Source organism: Magnolia sinica, chromosome 16 (genome assembly GCF_029962835.1).
Source record: "Magnolia sinica isolate HGM2019 chromosome 16, MsV1, whole genome shotgun sequence".
Classification (NCBI taxonomy): Eukaryota; Viridiplantae; Streptophyta; class Magnoliopsida; order Magnoliales; family Magnoliaceae; genus Magnolia; species Magnolia sinica.
The window spans coordinates 62332114-62353953 of record NC_080588.1 but is presented as its reverse complement, the minus strand read 5'-3'; the positions used below and the strand labels follow the sequence as shown (position 1 = coordinate 62353953).

Here is a 21840-nt window from a genome sequence, read left to right as displayed (position 1 = left end):
TACTTGGGGAGTGAACACCAAACAACCCCCAGGTTTCTCTCAATAGAAATTCTAGTTTCCTCAAACAAAAGGTCCAAATTCAACGTACAAGTGACCACCGAGCAGCGCTTAGGATCATGCAACCATCTGATTTCAGGGCCATGTCCTGTGTAAAGTGGGGCCCACAATTTTTACGGTTGGGTACGAAAGCTGTGTGCACATGTGTGCGCACAGTCACTCCCTGTCACTATATCAAGGTCGGTGGCAAATGCTTTACATCAATCCAAACCATCCAAATCGCGCCCGTTTAGGTGGGGAGCAATCATAACCATCTAGTTGTGTCCAAATTGGAAGGATGGTCCTAACTGTCCAGTAGCGAACAATCAAATGGACAGCTGGATTTAAAAGAAAATGTCAAAAATCAAATCCAACCAAAGAAAAATACCAATTATGTGATGCACACCATCTAGAGTGGCTCCAGAATTCGGCCAGCGTGGATTGATGTGTACATGTGAGCCACATGCACAGTGCCAGTGTGCAGGCGTATGGACGGACATACTCAGCCAGAGTATCAGATTCTACTCATTTTACTTTTAGTGGTCAATGCCCTTCTTCTCATGTCTCTCAGTACTGGTTTTAAGACTAAGAGATGAGGAAATGACACGAGTCTTGTCCTCAAATCATTCAAAAGAAATGTACGGTGATGATGACCACTTTGCCAAATGGTCAATCAAGAAATAGCAAAAACACCATTTCTACATGGATCTCTTTTTTCTCTAATAATTAATTACTAAAAAGAAATGAAAAATATAGTGGTGTCTAAGTTGATATTGGGTCAAATCATCTCTGTAATCTTGGCCATTCATCTGGGAGGGCCCCCTGTCCTCACAAAAATCATCAGCACTAGAGAATCCACCACCCATCATATTGCTGATCAGAAGCTGTCAATCACACCATTCATTTGCAGGCCGTCAATTGGACGGTCAAGATGGCCACATTAAGGAGAATAAAAGATTGGCATTCTTCCCCATGATCAGCTACTGTTGACTAGATTATCCATTGACAGCCACCAATTTAACATTCAAGATCATCTGATGGAGATGTTTGGGCCATGGACAACCTAACAATCAGGCCATTCATCTGGAAAAACTGCCACACTGAAAGAAAATCCAACCCAAATGACAGAAAAGCTTCACATTTGCATTGATGGAGGAGAATTGGGAAATGGCCAATCTTATAATGGGGTCCACCAGATGATTTGGAATGGACCACTGAAAGGTGGGCCCAATCTGTACAGCTAACCAAGCATCATATCAAGTGACCATTCTGAAGTTGAGCAGTTTAGAAACCCAAACATACAATTTAGAACACAAGCTGAAGAATGGCATGAATGGATCTTTCTATTGAAATGCAACACATGGATGTAAATTCAATGGCTCTTATATTTCTACAATGGTGGGGAATGGCCATCCCACCCATTCGAAATCGGGACTGGATTGGAACCAACGGGAATAGCGCAATCAAAAGAGAAACAAAAGGGATGAAGATTCAATACAGAACACTTGCAATTGAATTTCGAGCTAAATTGCATGCAACATTCCCTGCATTTTCTCCCAAAGATTTCTTTTTTCCTGCTGAAAGTTCACATTCATTTCGATCTCTAAATTTACATGCTCAAGCAAGATCATATCAATGTAGATTCATCTGAGAAAAGGGAGTTCCTTTTTTTAGTTTTCTTAAGCAGAACAAAAATGGCCCAGATTTGCAATTCGCAGGCTTATTGAGAAAACTTCTGTGGACCCCACCAGCGGCATCGGGCAGTGGACACAAATCCACCGCAGAATTTCACATCACTGTAAAAGGAGCCTCTAAATCTACATTATCATGGCTTTTCATGTATGCAAATCAGTAGGACAGAGAATTACAGGTTTTAGTATGCACAGGTGAACCGAGCTGAATACCTTGCGAGATGGGCCAACTGGGTGGGCAATGTATGATCGTTGATCAGCTCAAACTCTCCCCCATTCATGATTCATCTCGAATTGGACAGACCCTGCCATCTCCTTCACTGCCAATGATGATGGGAGAAAGACCCAAGTAATAACATTCTTCCTTCATTGGATCGTTCTTGTGAGCTTGCACTTAGAAATGAAAATGGTAGCTGTGTAATTCAGACTACATAGCTTCAAGAGCTCTGCAGACCGCTGTTTCAAGACGGGATTGCAACCACTCTGTATAACAAGCAGAAGCTTCGCGGCCAGACCTGCCTCCACAGCAAGTGAAGCACATTCCTCCGGCGCAAGCTTGCAGACGGCCCACAAGATCGACAATGCATACTGAGTACAGCTCTCTGAAACCCGCATCAGAAGCCTCACTATGTTGGGAATTGTGTGGGGGCAGTCTTTCAAAGCGGCCCGCCCTTCCGGCAGTGTCGACAAACCGTCCAATATAAACAGCGCGGATTCCAGGCAATCAGAATTCAAAATTGGTAAGAGCTCAACCAGCTGTGAAACAGCCCCAATGCTCACAACCGAGTTCCTGACTTGCTTGAAGGAGCATATCATCCTGAGAAGAGTGAGACCGGCTGATGTCCCGTTCGGATGCCGCCTATCTTTCACCAGCCTCAACAAACCAACCAAAAGGCTCAAACTCGAGACAATATCCGATCGGAAATCCTCCTCCTCCATCAACATTTCAATCAGCCTTGTGCAATTGATCTTGGTCTCAACGGTCCCTTCATTTAACATGTCCACCAACAGCGAGATCTTCACAGGCTGCATCAAATTCGTCTTTGATTCCGAATCAAGTGTCAAATTCACCAAAATACCAATCACTTCGGACCCGACAGCATGGGACGTGAAAGGGCCCAACAGAGATGAAATCAAAGCAACCCCACCTTGATCAACGACGGTCTTCTTTGCGGATGCGTGGGCAACGACAACCTGCTGGAGCTCCTTCAGTGCTTGAATTCTAGCCTGGCCCTTGACCTTCTTAAGAGTCTCTAGAAGCTCAATCACCCTGCCTTGAACATCCTCTGACCGTTTCTTCATCTGCACATACCGCTGAGAAAACCAGCTGTAGATCAGATGGTAGAGCGTCTTGTTGGGCGTGATCGAATCGTCCCAGAGCTCTTGCATGGTGGTGGGGCATGTGAGGTGGCCCAGTGAGAACCATTTGAGTATGTTGGATTTCTCATAGGTCTGGCCTGTACAAAGAGTCACAGGATCTTGCATAGGCTCTAAGGAGATGGGACAGATGAAAACGGACGGTACATCAGACAAATCAAGCTCATCAATCATCTTCTTCAGATCCAATTTCTCCAACCCACATCCCAAAATCCCATCTTTAGCAGAAATTTCAAGATCCAGAGCATGCACACCACCCTCGAACCTACCTTCTCCATCTTTCCTCCAAGCAGGCAACAGAAACAATGGCATTTTTCTCAAAAACCCTTGAAAAAAAGAGAGACCCTTTTGATTTCACAACAAGAAAAACCCTGCAACGCTCATGACATTTGCCCAAAACGACTCTCTAACGGAGAAAATGATAGATTTCCCCTCTTTTCTGCTTTATCTGATCTCTCTTTCTTCAGTCAAAAGAGCTAAAACCATCATCGCAGATATCATAAACACACAATCTACTGCTCAAAAACCAAAGACCCAAGTCTCAGAAAAGGTGAAATCATCAGACCCAGATCAGAAAAAGTGAGGAAATGCCCAAATCTACAGTACCCAGGACTCCAAAAAATATATATATATAACTACAGGAAATCAAGAACCCAAAAATGGGGTTTTGAGAGAACACAGAATAAAACCCAAACAGCTAGAAATTGAAATCTACAGTTTGGAGAACCATGAAATTGAGACGAAAGCAGAGGAAAATAAGAAAAACTATCATACCAAAGAGAGGGAGAGAAGACTCTCCCAAAACTAGCAAAATCTCAGCTTCAACGCTCGCTCGCTCTCTCTCTCTCTCTCTCTCTCTCTCTCTCTGCCTTTTTCTTGTGGAGAAGCAGAAAGGCCTGTGAGAAAAGAGGCGTCTTTTTCTAGAAAATACCGGGTGACCGGGAGTTGACCGGTTAAAGCCTGTCAATCAGCCCCTCGGCTTGCGGACAGCACGTGCAGTCATGTCACCTGTCGCCGTAATCTCCCGGTTGCCTTGTTATTTTAGCATTAATAGCCGGTAAAACGGAGGAAAGCAAAGGGAGTTTGAAAGAGAAGAGAGACTCTTACCTTTTGAGATAATGACAGCTGTGTCCTCGGTCTTTGTGACTAGAATTTCGTCCGTTAGCAAGCCCAGGATATATTTGTCAATGTGCAAAAGGTCAGGGTAAGTTCCATCTGCAAAGGAGGCGTTCCTTCAAAAGTGGTAGACCAGAAGTTGCCTTTTAACTCCCAAGTGCGTCCGCCATAAACGTCACTTAATTTCATATACACTGATATGGACCGTCAAAATTGCGACACGTCATCATTGAAATATGACCGCTCGATAAAAAAAAAATTTCATTTTTAGCTATTGAATGTTCATCAAAATGAGACGTGGATTGCCTACTGACACTACAAGTTGGGACGATGCTACGCCCTACCATGATGTATGTGTTTTTTATTTAAATCATCCATTCATTTTATTTTTTTTCATATCATTTTAACCCATGAGCTGAAAAATGAGGTAAATCAAAATTTTAAGTGGACCACATTGCAGGAAACAATGTTGATTACAATTAAAAACTTGAGGTACAAGAGTTTTGGATGAAGCTGATATTCACTGCTTCCTTTTATCCATGTCTTTGTGAACCTAGGAAGTTTTCAATGTGTTCAATCACTACGTTTTTTTGTGTGTGGTCCACTTGGGATTTGAATGTATTTTACTTTTGAGCTCATGCCTTGAAATAATGATTTAAAGTGAATAAATGATGTAGACAAACACATACATCATTATGATTACCTCACAAAGCATTGTCTGGTAATGCCCACTAACAATGTTCCCGCACAATGTTAGCACGCATTCATAGTCCATCAATCTGATAGTTAGATAATCAAATAAGCTTAGTTTTTAATTTTTAATACATCTAAGTTAAGTATCAAAATTTAGACAATTTAATTTGACTTGTGTGTCATGTGCAGGCGGCCACCCACCTTGTGGTGAAATGACATGGCACAATTTGATTGGTGAAGCTGTATGGGGCAATGTGGCAGCTACCTTTAGTAGATCACATGTATACGTATATAGACCCCACTTGCACTATTATAATCCCTAAATAGACCCACTTAAAATTTTATAAAAATCTTTCTAATGAGTCATCTCAAATTCAATGAGTTGCTCGTGGAGAATAGATGAAAATTATTAGAATTTGAATAAATAATCAGTTCATCTTGTTCCATTGCAGTTGATATTATTTTCACATGTGTGGCCTATCTCATTTCAAAATGATGGGTAATGTAAATTGATCATCTGGTCTGTTTGGTCGGATTGGACTCGTCCAAACACAACGGTCAAGTGGGCCCAGTTCATCATGGCTCCAGGTCGAGCAAGACGAACATCATCACTTGCATGAAAAGGTTGGGTGATTATATACGAGAACAGTTAGATATCGATGCATGAGGACGTGAAATGTCTTCGCACTCATTCACACAAGTGGGGCCAATGGATAGGTGATCCTGAACGTAGATCAGACGAGCCCCGCGACACTTTGGAATCTACTGAGAAGATCCTAACCTTTGGTCAGTGGCTTAAAATTCGGCTACTGGGAAGATATACACCAATGCTTCCCAGAATATGGCAAGAATCAGGTGGCTAGGATCTTGCACTAGTGCTGATTTATGGCCAATCACCCATCCGGACTTGCCACCCTCAAATCAATGGCCTGGATCAAACCATGGGCCCCTCCTGATGCATCGCGACCGTGTAACTGCTCACGTTCAGTTCACATTAGATAATTGTTCTTGAATTCGATGGTGATGAGGTTCACCCATAGAAAAACTCCACTATAGGTGCTAGACAGCACCTGTTTTACGCATCACGTAAAGCACCCAAGCTCTACGGGTACACCATGTTGTACATGCCAAATCCACTCCGTTCATCAGGTGAGGACCATTAAAAGATAAGCCTGATAGATTTTTTTTAAAAAAAAAAACTAATATGGGCCACACCACTGGGAACAATGTGAAGTTGCTCCCAAAACAGCTAAGTTCACACAGTGGGGTCCGCCAGATCTTTTTATGGGAGGCGGATTGCCTACTGACAGTGATCTTTGGGCCCCACCACAATGTATTTTTCCTATCCACTCCATCCATCCATTTTTCCAGAACATTTTATATCATGAACCTAAAATTTAGGCATACCCAATTTTCATATGGACCACACCAAAGGAAAGAGTGGTGATTGAACACTCACCATTAAAAACTTTTTAGGGGCCACAAAATTTTTCGATTAAGCCAATTATTTTGTTTTCTCTTCATCCAGGTGTGCGTGACCTAATCAACAGGTTGGATGACAAATAAACATTACAAAGAGCCCTAGGCAGTTTTTAATGGTGGGCATTCAATTGCCAATGTTTTCTTGTGATGTGGTTCACTAGAGATTTTTATGTCCTTATTTTTCAGAGCATGCTCAGTAATGATCTGAAAAAAATAGATGAATGGCTTGGATAAAACAAATATATATCATGCGGGGCCCACAGAGCACTGTCAGTACTCAGTAGCCACCTCGCTCCTGATGTGCTGTCAGTATGCCATCCGCGACCCTTTTTATAATGCTGATTTCTGATTTTCTCTTCGTCCCGGTGAGTCACCCCTGATTAGATGAAAATAAACACCATGGTAGGCCCACTCACAAACCTATGATTGGCATCCCATCCCCACTGTTGCATGTGGTGTGGCCCATATGAGTTATATATCTAACTGATCTTTCTCCGCAGGGCTAAAAGTCACTGATAGAACCTGATGAACGGAGTGGATTTACATATACAATATGCTGGGTCCCACGGACTTGGGTGTTTCACGCAGGTCATATAGAGGAATCCAGTCCGGATAATCGATCTTTGTGCCGATAAAACGGTCGCACGTACGCAAAACGCCGTTCCGTTTTTCAACCCCATGATCCAGCCCATAGAGAAGGGCAACCTAGAAAAGAGAAAAACGTTGATACCGTTCAGATTACGTTCATCCATAGACTTGCACATATCAAAGTCACACGTGGCACCCACGCCCTGAATCCAAACCATAGAAATAGTGGGTCCCACATGTCGTATCCAACGATTAAGATGGTCTGGTTTAAGGTACTATAAATGACCGTGCGTGTGTGCATGACTATGAACGGTCATACTCCCTCATCGTATCAAACACGAGACACCCTTTCGGTGGGGCCCATCGACGTACTAAAGCACATCTCGATATAACAAGTCGAATATTTCCACGTAAAAAAGAAATTAAACCGTGGGGGCCATGCACCCAACCCTTTCTAAAAGTGCCAGCTCAGCATCTTGACCGGTTTGGCCCACTCTTTGACTGTACTCCTCGGGCTTTATCCGGTCTTTCCTTTGACTGCTTTGCATGGCGGGTCATGGCTCGAGCTTGCATGCTCGTGTCAGAACGTATAGAACATCGACACGTGGCGGTGGGAACCGTGCGTTTCCTTCTCTTCCTCTGTTTTCTTTAATTAAACCTCACTTAATAGAAAGAAGTGTCGATTTAACTATTATTCCTTGTAGCAGGTTGCAGGTGGTGATAGCAGACCTTGTAAATGATAAGGCGATTCGTGGCGAGAAGACGTTGAGGTAGTGATTCGCGGATCATTTGCTAGACTATCGTACGTGTGAAATATCTGGACCGTTCATAAGATGTATTTGATATTTTAGCATTATAGTTTCATATGTAGCATTCGAATGATCAAAGGACCATTAGGATAATCGTTAACGAATGGAATTTATTGTTGGATGCAGGACGTTGGTAATCTTGCTTCTGACACTCATTTTTCTGAAATGTGGCCCACCTGATAATTGGAAAGTGTATAATTAACGGGAAATCCACGGATGGCCCGGATCTCGTACGCATGTGTATTTAATGTAAAAAACCGAAGCGCTCAGGCCGACCTGGGGCTTGTATTTGAAGTCTGGAGTCGCTGCAACATCTGTTGGATTGAGGAATTATATGATGTCCGGCCCGCATCTTTACGCAACATACACGTGTTTTCAATTCTGAAAATTAGGGCCCAGATTTCTGCAATCCAGACCATTGTTATTTTTTCTGTTTCATTTGATGGGCTATTATCTCAGAATTGCTCTTAATTGAACAATCCCACCCTTTGAATTTGTCGCCTACAGATGGACGGTTAATAAGAGAAATACTAGAATGGTCCACTTTCAACTCCTAAAAGTCATAATAATGGTCACCGAAGATTTTGATATGGGGTTTGGCCATTCTGCATCAATGTGGGACACAAAAGGCATGTTGGAATTAGAGTATGCCAATTGTGCACGTGTGCTGCTATCACAGCACTGTGCTGATGTTTCAATTTCTGCAAGGAGGGCCATTGGTTAGGTGATCCAAACCGTTGTAACTAATGATAAGCATCTTGGATTGGGCTAAAAATGGATGGCTAAGAAAAGGACAGCTCGGTCCAGAACACAAGGTAACGTATTGGATGACTAAGATCATTAGACCGGTAGTTCTTAAGGGTGTCTCCACTTTTCATCGTGGGCCCATCATTTAACGGTTCTGATCAGCTAGCTGGCACTTGTATAATTAACGTTTACTAATAGCAGATTGGAGGACTACTGATTATTGTGAATGGACGGTTGAAAAAAAGATCCAACAAATGTTCAACGTTCAATCGAGGTAAGTACTGTTATTGGCGGTTGGGATCGTCTGATCCACGTAACTTCTGAAGTACAACCTGGTAGGTCCCACCAGATGGGGTGAACCGTACGTGTGCCAGAGGAGCTTTTGCCTACGTGGTCTGGATCGGAGGAATTTTAGTCGTCCAATAATTGAAGGTGGTCTGCGTGCGTCGTATCCGTACCAACCAGTTATCGCGTTATGGCCGGCTGAAGGGCAATCCTAGTACCACTCCCACGTGGGAGTGTACATGGCTAAAGCTCTACATGAGCATAGTAAGGTTACTCGTTCAACTCCTCCGAATTATTCCACTTGACTTGACTCGACATGAGTTTGAGCCAAGTATGAGTATAAGTTTGATACTTGTTTTGATCACGAGTAGAATAGGAGTTGGACAATACTCGACTCGATACTCGACTCGTGTGCTCGACTCGTACTCAACTCGTACTGTGTAGTGTTGATTTATTATTATTAGTTTTTTGTATAAATTATTAAATTATTTAAGAAATTGATATCATATATTTTTAATATATGTCAGAAATTGTTAATATATGTTAATATAACTAATATATATTAATATAGAAATCGTTAATATGTTAATATAGAAATTGTTAATATGTTAATATATGTCAAAAATTGTTAATATATTAATATATGTTAACATAGCTAATATATGTTAAAATTGTTAATATATGTTAATACAGCTAATATATGTTAAATTTGTTGCTCGAAAACCCTGCTCGAATTAGGCTCAAATTCATACTTGGACTCGAACTAGACTCGAAAACTCGGACTCGACTCGGCTCAATTTCTGCTCGTACTCGAACGAGTAGAGCACGAGCAGGGAATCCATGCTCAATGCCCGAGCAGAGTCAAGTACGAGTAGGACTCGGGCAGTGCGAGCCGAGCATGAGCTAGGCAATACTCAGCTCGACTCGACTTGTGTATAACTCTATACATGGTTGACCTCAGCTCGAACTTGGCTCAGTCCTCGAGCCTGACTGGCCACTCCGGCTCAGCTCGGTCAGCAACTTGAGCCAAGATCAAGCCGAGTTCACTATTGAGGCATTTCCACAAACACCTGAACTGCACCTTCAAAATCACTTTATATGTGAAACAGAAGCAATGGTTTCAACAGTATTTTATCAAATACCTTCTAAGCAACATAAAAACCAAGAAAAACCAAGAAAAAAAAGGTATTTGTTTCATGCACATACCTTCCTTACCACCAGCTACACTTCATTGAGTCATTTTATCAAACACTTGGTGAGCAACATCAATGGCAAGTTCGATTCGAGCTGGATTCGATCCGAGACGAGTCGAGCTGGGGCCTGCTCGAACTCATTTTCGAGCTAAAAAAATCAGCTCGACTTGGCTCGAACTCAGCTTCGAATCGAGCTTTTTCGAGTCGAGTCGAGCGAGCTAACCAAGCTAGCCCGGTTCGTGTACACCCCTATTCCCATGTGGACGCAACGAGAGGAACCGATGGCTAGGATCGGCTCTTCTAATGTGATTGGTCACAAAATTTCATGCAATGCGAAGCTTGGTAGACGTACCATCAATGTTTGTGAGGAATTCACTTCATCCCCAGCTAATTTTTATACATGAGCTCAAAAATAGGAGGTCCAAAATGCAAGTGGGCCCCAAGATAAGAAAACGTGGAGAGCAAAATGCATACTGTTGAAACCTTTTTAGGGCCCACGGTGATGTTTATATGTCATATGAAACGATGAAAATAGTAACTTGATTCGAAAATTTATGTTGGTTTCGAATTTGGTTGCACGTATTATATATGCATGTGTACGTTGAGTGTGCCAAAGCTAATATTGGCTCAATTCAAATTGAACGCCTTTGGACCTCAAATGCTCGATAGATTGAAAATTTGGGTTTGGGTGAATTATGTTGTATATCTAACCATTAATCACGAAAGATAAAAGTGATTTGTAAAAAGGAGTTTGTCATTCTAATAAATTCTTGTTGCCTTGAGCAAAGACTTTCAATTAAGCAAATGATAACTCATTTAATTTAACAATATTTTAATATTAATAAAAGAAATATCTTAGTCATAATTGATAAAACAAAATAAATGTTAAGCTTATATAACACCCCGATCCATACCTCAAGTGGTAGACTAAGTGAAAGATACCTCATTTCAACATTAAGGTCTTGGTATCGATTCCCTAGTGGGGGTGGCTAACAGTGAAGTGTGAACTGATAGTGGGTGTACTAACAAGCTAACCGAGAAAAAATTAAAAAATAAAAAATGTCAAGCTTATAAAGTTATAACTTCAAAATGTAAGGATAATTAATTGTTGTCTCATGTAAAGGTTAAATAGTTTTCCGATTTGTCTCTCTGCTGGGTTCACAAACCAACGATCATTGTTCGTCTAGTTGTTGAATCTCGTTAAGTAAGACGATCATGAATGATGGATTGATTTTGGACGATCTTATGAGAAGTTTCATTGTCTATTCAGGACCCAATATGAAAAACAATTGTCATGGAATGACCGAATGTTCATTTAAGCACTGATTAAATTCCATAAATTTAATGATAAACAAAATCTTTGAGCTCATAAGCAAGAAAGTCTTATTGGCAACTTGTTCATCTACTTAAAAAACTTTTCGAATGATGTAACTATGCTATTCTACTCCCAGTTAGAATGTAAAAGCATTTTACTGGAAAATAAATGCATAAAGATAAATAACAATAATAAGTAAATGATTATATAAAAGTAAAATAAGGCATTGACCTGAATTGGATTAACAAGGGCAAGGAGCTCTTCATTGTCCGCTAAATTTATAGGAGTTGTAAGGCAATAGTTGGAAAGTTTTACTTAAATTCAACCTCCACAATGTGTGTTTAATTAATCAGCCCATCAAGAGTCATAGGCAATCATATTTTAATTCAAAAGAAGGATTTTTAGTTTCTTACTATATTGGATAATCACTATAGAAGTTTACTCGATCAGGTTTTTCATCTTCAAATGATTTATGGATTTTTATTATTATCTTCTAGCTACTAATCTTCATACTGCCAATTATAATTTGCTATAAGTTTAAAAGTAAATCACCACTTAGCATTCTATGCGCTCTTTAAATCACCACTTAGCATTCTATGCGCTCTTTTAGGCCATTACATGAGTTATGGCCAGAATGTATATCTATTATGAGAGTGGCATACTTTTGTCTTCTAAATGTATAGTACATGTTATCCGAAGGGAGTTTGCTTTCTTTTTACGATTTACTTTCACCAATCATATCGATCGCAGGAATTTCGTGGTGATCCTCATATGGCAGTGTGTAACACCCCGTACCCTTGGTACACGGGTGTTACCTTTTAAACCCACCTCAACCTAACTCAGATTAGATTAATCAATTGGCTTGAACATAACTTATGAAGGATGGGACTTTCAGGCACCCCTAAAGGGCCACTCATCAGGGGCCCCAGAAGCTGGAATATACCCCATGACAATCTAGAAGGTAACCTTGCCTAGACACCTTAAATCAGAATAGTTCCAACTCAACTAACCATAGCAATAGGCGGTGAAATAATATTTGGGGGCTAGTTAATAGCCAACCAGGCGTCCATTTCACTCTAAAACCCCAATAAACCGTTGAAATTTAATACCAGACCAATGCAACCATCGGGTCAGCAGTTATGGGGCTAAACAGAGCCCGGGACGTGTGGTATGGCCCACCTGGGCCTCGGGTCCACCCTGAAATTTGTTAAATGCCCTTACGACTACTTACAAAATAATTGAGCGGATCAGATTCATTGGGACCATCCCGACGAACCGCACACATTGTGCGTGCGCATCCCCCACACTTGTGCACGACGTGCACTGGAACTTTTTGCCTGGTCAAATGAGCTTTGACCGAGCTCTTTTCAAATATGAGAAAAACTCATTCTCTCCCGCCAAAACCATGTTCAAACAGGGGGAGCTTTCGACCCCAAAGTGGCCCACCACTGCCACTTTCTGAACCATCCAAACCGTCCATCAAGATCGTGGGGCCCGTCCGACCATAACTGTATAACGGTTTGATTTCATTTATAGGGGCGTGGGAAATCGAGCAAGCCCGTCTATGCGGCTGAGATCCTAGGGCAGTGGGCGCATCTACCACTATTCGAATGGCCCGAAATCGGACCAATCAAAAAGATCCCTGCCAACCATCCAATGAGAAAGAGGAGTTTTCCTCCATCGACAGAAATGGATGGACATTGTCTGTAGCAGGGAAAGACGCTAGAAAGCATTCCCTTTTGGGAAGGAGAACTCTGAGAATTTCTGACCATTCGATGGGCCTCATCCAACCGTCAAAATCCTCTCATCCCTGGCTATATATAGAGCCAAGAGCCCTAGGGATTCGGACCAAGTTAGGGAGGAAAAAGAGAGTGGAAAGAAAGAGAGAAAGAAACAGGGAGACTAACCCCCTATTTCAGCTTAGGTGAGGCAGGCAGCGACCATCCTCAGGTAAAACATCTTTCTTCATCTTCCTTATAACTTTTAGCTAGGTAGAAGGCAACACTGCTTGGACCGAAACCTAGCCATGCAATGGCGAAGTTCAGTCCAGCAGCAGTGGCGTTTGAGTGTTGGAGTCGAGCTAAGAAATGGCCTCGCTTCAGGCTGCAACACAGTCAACCAGGAACATCAGTTCACGCCCCATTTGAAGTTTTATTTTGGGCTCTCTGTAGAGCTTCAAAACCAGCCCAGAGAGCAAGCTAATCAATGGCTGTGGGACGGACTGAGGAAGCAGTTGTTGGGTCCCTGTTTTGGATTGGAACTGAGCCAACCCATGGCCCTGTTCCGGGCTGAAATCCGACCCAACTGGAGCATCTGTTTTGGGCTGGGATTTGGCCAAATGATGGCTGAGTTCTAGGCTGGGGACATGCAGGGAAATAGGCTTTTGTCGAACTCTATTTTGAGCTTGGGAAACTGGCCAAACAATGGCCATATCTCAAGCGAAAATCAGGCCAATACAGTGGCATTTTTCGAGCTAAAAACCAGACCATATTGCAGCACTATTTCGGGCCTAGGCCAAGCCAATTAATGGTTGAAGTCTGGGCCTGAAATCTGGCAGGAAACGAGCCGTGTTTAAGTTGGAAATTGGGGCAAGAAACAGTTTTCAAAATAGCCTGCAACAGAGGCCTTGCAGCTGACGGGCTGCACCGACCATGGGCCCTGCAAAAATCGCAGGTGGGCCTCACCCAATGCCAGTGGGCTGCCCTGACTGTGGGCCCTGCACTGACCGTGGGCCCCACCAAATGCAGGTGGGCTGCACTAATGATGGTTAATAATTAACTTAGGTTTTGTGTACCCTCATATAGATTTTAATTTATAATGGTAACACCCTAGTATGCAAAAGTACAGGGTATTACATCAAATGATTCCGAATTCGATTATGAGTGGTTAAAATGGTCCTAGGGGTCACTTAACATTAAAGTGGTGGCTGGATTGTGGATCGGGTGGCTAATACACATTACACTTTATTATAATGTTTTTTAATATTGTTATTATTATTATTATTATCATTACTGTTTTTTTATTTTTATTTTATTTTTAAGTTGTTTACGTGGGTCTCACCTCAACCAGTACCATTTATTTACTCATTCAGCCCTTATAGGGCTCTAATCAGAATTAAAATCATTTTAAATTGTCAATGGGCCATACTTGTGATCTTACGGACAACTAATGATTCACGCTAATCCGACGGTCAGATCATCTTCAGGTCTAACCCTCGGGGTTTTTAGTGGCTCTTAGTTGGACCTAGAAGGAATCTAATGGTCTCTACTACCATCAAATGGTTGGATTGTTTGATTGTGTAGTGGATTTCAACATTAAGTGACGTGACCCAGAGGACCTAGCAATCTGGGATTCAATGCAAGATGATATAAGTTCATTTTATAACCCGGTGGTTGGATTAGGGAAATTACGTGTTGGAGTGATTGACGACACATTGTGGATCTATTGAATGGTAGGTCTCGTGGTTCAGGCTTCAAATTCCAAGATGGACAGTTGGAATTTAACTATCAAGGGCACTAGTGTAGTAAAGTAAAGTAAGTTATTGAAATCACGTGATGGTCCATCTCAAGGATCAATCAAACGAAAAGCTCGATTTATGGGTGAAGTCTACCCCCAATGGTCAGATTACTTAATATATGGATGGAGATTATACTAGACGACCGAGATGGATAGATTGTGGGTCACTAGATAACGATGTGTAAGGTAAGTCACGTGTGTGGGATTTAGATATTTATAGTAGCGCCCAAGTACTGAAAAGTACGGGGTGTTACATAACACGAGGTGAAGGTGGGTGCCACGCAAGAATAAGGCATAAAAGAGTCCTACGTTGGAGGGGCATCTATAGGTGGAGAGAAACTTTAATGATCTGGACCCTCCGGTACCCACCTTGGTATTAGTTGGGGCTGTGCCACCATGATGTATGTGTTTTATCCAGGCCGTCCATCCATCTTGCCCGCTCATTTTAGGGCATGAGCCCAAAAAAGCGGCAGATCCAAATATAAAGTGGACCATACACAAGAAACATTGATGATTGAACTCTCGCCATTAAAAACTTCCTAAGCACCGCTGTAAGGTTTATTTTCCGTCCAACCTGTTGATTAGGTCATACAAACGGATGAAGGGAAAGCACATGCATAAGCTTGATCCAAAACTTCTGTGGCTCGAGAAGTTTTTAAAGATGGGCATTCAATTACCACTTTATGGCCTGCATGAGATTTGAATCTTTCTCATTTTTGGGCTCACGCCCTAAAATGAATTGGAAAAATGGATGGACATAGTGAATAGAACAGATACATCATGGTGGGGCTCATAAATCTCTTCCAACATCAACCAGTAACGAGGTGGATATTGGAGGGGTTACTACTGAATCTGAATCGAAATTATGAGTCCCATTTTAAGTGTATCTTAAATAGATTCTAAAGTTGCTAGACTATGGAAATGTTAGAGTGGCGGGTATAATTGGATATTAGAAATGAAAACATCCAATGGATTTGTATTGGATTGTTACAACCATATTAGACGGGTGGAAGGATGTCACGTGGCAGTTATATATACAATATGTAGTTAAAATTTTAAAATAAAGAAGTTAGAGATGTGTACATGTGGAAAACATTAAATGATAGATTCATATCAAAACAATTGTCGAAGTATTAAATGTTAGTCCCATCAAAAGCGACCTTTTGCAAAGTCAAGAGTGCGGTGACATGAAAACACTAGTAAAGCTTCCTATGCAAAAGTCTAGTGACATGAAGATTCTAACAAAGTTTCTTATGTATGTTGATTGACTGGGATAGCAAGAGCCTCATGTGATCTCTCTTGTACACATGACTAACACAATAGGCTATACTTACGTCAAAAAGATCAAGAAGAGTTGTATGAGATCCCTCACACTGTCGAATGCTATGTGTGATCATTGCCTTTTAGAGTCTATAAAAGCAACACTCAAATATGAGCTCAAGACCTCATGCTAATATATTTACACACAAACTTTCAACCATACATTGTTTATCTCATTTGTCATTCATAGACATCCATTAGTTTAATTTTAGTTTCTTCCACTTCTGTCTAGCACTACGTTGCAGTAAGTTCAAAGCCTTTAGTTTCTTAACTTAGTTTTGCTACTATCCAGCGTACTGCTTCAATATGCCAGTGGGTTAGTATAAATATCCATGACCTCATCGTTGGATCTCCAAGTTACTGAGTTCTTAGTTACTTAGTACATCTATGATCTCATTTTTCTTATGTCACATCATGACCCTTATATGACCATCTGAAATTTTGCACAATCGTCTCATGACCATCCAGCTTTAGAGCACTATCAAGACCATAAATGTTTTTGCCAACACATATCGCCGTAGGTAACCTCTTTTGCTTATTTTCTTTTCTTTTTGGTTAATTGTATTGCATTAACACTTTAATTGATAAAATCTGTGATCAAGTCATTATTTTTTATTTGTCCATCTTTTATTACTTTTATTGAGAAATGCAATCTAAACTATCATTATTGAAAGAAATGTCATTGTCTTTAAGGCAAAAATGATTCATGTAAAAGAATTAACCTTCACCTTTATCAATTATACGATCTCTTTTAACAATTGGTGGCTGAATAGTTAGGTCAACCTTCATATATTTAGTCCTAATTCAACTAATTTGACGCCTGGAGTCACAAGCGTTTAATTTGATTCAAGTCAAACACGACTCTAGCAAGCTTGCCATCTAATCTACTCACACAAATTTAACTTAAATCAAAATGTTTGTTATACTTGTGGCCATGTGTCCGAATTGAACAACAACATGACCAATCCACATTAGTCGGTATTTCCTTGAACATCTACTCACCTTGATGTATGTGTTATATATCCACATTGTCCATTATTTCTGTTTAGCTCATTTTAAGGCGTGGTCCCAAAAATAGAGCAGGTCTAAATAATAAGTGGACTACATAGTAGGGATTGAGTGCCCACCATTAAAATCTTTGTGGGAGGCCACAAAATTTTTGGATCAAGGTGATATTTGTGTTTTCCCTTCATGGACCTTGTGACTTTATCAATAGGTTGGATGGCAAAAAAACATTATAATGAGCCCTACAAAGTTTTTAATATTGGTGTTTCATGACTACTATTCTTGTAGTGTGGTCTACTTAAGTTCTAAGTTTATTATTTTTGGAATCATGACATAAAATGAACTTAAAAAGTTTGAAAGTATAGTTATACAACACATACATCAAAGTCTATTAGAGAAATAGCCAATAACTTATCACTAGGTAACACCTAATCCACTCCTACCAGGTTTTACAATTTAAAAGATACAATTTAAGTTAATGTATGTCATGTGTACAATTTTTCAGTACTTCAGCCTATGACTAAAAAGTATCAAATAGGGAGTGGATTCAGAGTTACTAAGGTAACACTTTAGTGGGTGTTACCCCGATCATGGGGCCTACATTGATGAAAGTATTATATATCTATGCTGTCCATCCATTTTAGAACATGGTCCAAAAAAATTATGCAGATCCAAATCTGAGGTGGACCACACCACAGGAAGCAGTGTTGATTGAATGCCCACCATTAAAAATTATCCATGGCTCACATAGGCCTCAATGTTATGTTTATTTGCCATCCAACCTGTTGATAAGATCAAACAAACCTGGATGAAGGGAAATATAGAGATCAGCTTGATCCAAAACTTTTATGGCCCATAATAAGTTTTTAATGGCCGATCACCACAGTTTCCAGCGGTGTAGTCCACCTGAGATTTTGATATGCTTAAATTTTAGAATCAAATCTACAATGAGATGAAAAAACGTACAGACAGCGTGGATATAAAACATATTCATTAAGGTAGACCCCGTACAGTCAGGGTACCACCTACTAACTTGTAACCTGGGCAACTCCAAATCCCCTTCCGAAATAACTCCCCGCAAACACCGGACGCGGATTGCGTCCTACACCCGTCAGTCTGCAGATGGGAACGGGCAGGTGCTTTGAGTGGCCACTGTGATGTATAGGTCTTATCCACACCGTCCATCCAATTTTTGGTATCATTTTAGGATGTAAAACCAAAAATATGATAAATCTAATCCTCAAGTGGACCACACCACAGGAAGCAACGATTATAATGATTCTCACCGTTGAAACTTTTCTAGGGCCCACTGTGATGTTTATTTGCCATCCAACCTAATAAAGTTACGTAGACATGGATGAAGAGAAAACACAAATATCAGCTTCATCAAAAACTTCTGTGGCCCCCAAGAATTTTTCAACGGCAAGAGTTTAATCCCCATTGTGTAGTCCACTTGAGCCTTGGATCTGCCTCATTTTTGAGCTTATACCCTAAAATGATAGAAAAAAAAATGGATGGACGGTGTGGATAAGACCATACATCACGTTGGCCCCTCAAAGCTCCTGACCGTTCCCAGTTAGAGACGGGCGGGGGTAGGACGCAATCTACGTCCGTTTCGGTCCTCAAAACTTAAATTCACTACCCGTACGACTCTGACGTTACACTTCCAATTGACAAATTGAATGTCTACCGGTCTTGCGATTCTAAAATTGACACTTTCAATTTTTAAAAAGATTGCGTTTCGCTCCACTCACTACTAAGGATTTTTCAAATCTTACCTTAAATTCATTTGACTAAAATGACTTTTAAAATAGATAAGTTATTAATGGTGGGACCCACGTGATAGAGGGGAGGGTCTAAATCAATGACGGTATATGTTCGATATGAACTGTCCACTTTCCTTGCTATTGTTTGGAAGAGTAACATCATCCATTCAAAATGAGTCATGACCTTTTGAAAGTGGAGACTGACATAAGGAATTTGGACGGCTTGTATTTGCAATGGATGTAAAGATGGAAATAAGGTGCATGCTGGGTGAGCAGGTCTTTGAGTAATTTCCCATTGTGGATGTCATTCGTAAAAGTCAGAAATCTTTTAATATGGTGATCAGGTGGGCCACGATGTAGTAAGAACAAAAGAAAGGGTAATGAGGAATTGACCGAGTGATCCTAACCTTTCAGCTTGTGATTTGAATAGACGGTTGAGAAGAAAAGTAAAACTATGATTCATGTTTAGTTGAAAATGATACCAAAATAGATGGCTAGGATTTTCCAATCTGGGTTTCTTTTTGGACCATGGTCCATCCAAGGCAAGTTACGTTCAACCGATGGAATCGATCACTGCCACTTGGGCAAATTAAAAACCTGATTAATACTCTACGGCGGACGTGGTTTGGCTAGTGGCGCTGCGAGGGACGAGATTAGGTACTACCCACGCTTGTCCCGAGATCGGAACAGGCTGGGACTCTGAGGGGCCCACCGTAACTTATGGGTTTATCAACACCGTACATCCATTTTTTCATATCATTTTAGGATATTAGACAAAAAATGATCGAGATCCAAACCTCAATTGGGACACACGGTAAGGATTAAATAGACACTATTAAAAACTTCTTGGGAGACGCAGAAGCTTTGGATCGAGCTAATATTTGTGTTTTGCCTTCATCTAGGTCCATGCGACTTTCTGAATGTGTTGGATGGCCAATAAAAATCACGGTGGGCCCTAGGAAGGTTCCAACGGTGGGAGTCAATATCACTGCTTCTTTATGTGGTGTGATCCACTTGAGTATTGGATCTACCTCATTTTTGGCCTGATATGCTAAAATGACATGGGAAAATGGATGAACAGTGTTGATAAGCCCATAAATCATGGTGGGCCCCTCAGATCCCAGCCTCTTCCGAGCTTGGGAGAGGTTGGGGTAGTACCTGATCCGCGTCCCGCTGCCACAGCCAGGTTGCTACTGGTCCGTGCTGTGTTTTATCCAAGCCGTCCATCCATTTTTTTAGATCATTTTAGGGCTTGATCCCAAAAATGAGGCACATCTAAATCTCACGTGGACCACACCACAGGAAAACAACATTGATTGAATGTCCACCATTATTTGACATCCAACCTGTTAATTAGATCATACATAAAAAACTTTTCTTGCCCCAGGAAGTTTTTATGTTGGGCCTTCACTCAACACTGTTTCTTATGATATGGTAGACTTGAAATTTGTATCCATCTCACATGAGATTTGTATCTATCTCACACTATAAAATGATGTTGAAAAAATAGATGGACGGCGTGGATGAAACACATACATCATGGTCGGGCCCACAGAGCACCCACCATAGCCACTGGCTACTGGCAGCGTCACTAGCCAATCCTCGTCCCACTATAGCATATGAGCCTTGGGCCTTGGCCGAAGGATATTTATAGTATGTTTGGGTCCTCTGCTAATACATGTGGGGGTTGGGGCCCTTGATTGATCAAGACTGCTGTTATGATGGTCCCCACAGTGGATGGACCACGTGGCAAAAGCCTTCTCACTGACACAGTTTTGAACCTTGGGTAGTAAATGAAAGAAATACAATAACCATCCGCGTTCAATTCAAAAGAAACAAGAAAATCAATGGTCAGGATCTTCTAATCTGGGAAAGTTTTTGTGGTGTGATTCATACAAGGTCAAGCTTATCAAAGTAACGGTCTTGATAACCAAATCATAAGCCCACTTGTACAGACTGAAGACTGAGATATGCTGTCCATACCCTTGAAATCTTTGAATTCATTTGTGGGGGATGCTTTTTTTTGCGTTTTATAGCAATAAATGGGAGGGAATCCAAATCCCTCCAAAAAGAGCTATTTTTTAAAGGAAGCTGAGGCGAGAACCCGGCCTCACCCAAGATGGTGCGGCCCTTACCGTGGTACCCATGTGCATTCTATATCCACCCGTTCATCCCCTTTTCCAGATTATTTTAAGGCATGGTTGAAAAAATGAAGAAGATCCAATTATCAGGTGGACCATATTCTAAGAAACAGTGGTGATTGAACACCCTACCATAAAAAAACTTCTTAGATTGGACCTTAATGTTTAGGGAGTGTTTATTTTCCATCCAAACTGTTGATAAGGTCAGATTAGCCTAGATGAAGGGGAAAAAAGAAATATTAGCTTGATCCAAAACTTGTGTGGGTTATTAATGCTCAATCACTACTGTTTCTTATGGTATGGTCCACCTGATAATTGGATCTGCTTCATTTTCGATAATGTACTAAAATAATTTTTGAAAGCGGATGGATGAGGTGGATATAAAATACACAAATTAAGGTGGGTCCCACTGTGAGGGTAGCAACGTCTTGGGTGAGGCCCGGCTCTTACCTAATCTGGCCCCCTTTTTTGAACTCTCACATGAAGTTCTGATTTCAAATTTAATGAATTCAAAACTAAAATATACCCTAAAAGAGCTCAAGTGGACATTAGTGGAGGTGATAATAGAAGTTTAAATTATTCATATGTTAACTGTAGTTATGAGGATCTTTACTCTTGCTCGGGTGATAGACGCTCAGGAGTTTCAACACCCAGTCAAGGATTCGAGTATCCATAGGTGGTGAAATCCCACTACAGCGTGAGTGTGTGGGGTGTGTAAATAAAAATAAAATAAAATAAAATAATAATAATAATAAAAACT

General features: G+C 41.0%; 1 protein-coding gene across 1 annotated transcript; it reads right to left on the bottom strand.

Annotated features, from left to right (window-relative positions):
• Positions 1–1684: 1684 nt before the first annotated feature.
• LOC131229238 (U-box domain-containing protein 30-like) lies at positions 1685–4000 on the bottom strand. The gene is made up of 2 exons (XM_058225137.1): positions 3879–4000; positions 1685–3619 (listed from the first exon to the last, which is right to left on the bottom strand). The coding sequence occupies exon 2, from the start codon at positions 3414–3416 to the stop codon at positions 2094–2096; it is 1323 nt and encodes a 440-aa protein (XP_058081120.1). The 5' UTR covers positions 3417–3619; positions 3879–4000; the 3' UTR covers positions 1685–2093.
• Between the last annotated feature and the right edge of the window lie 17840 nt (positions 4001–21840).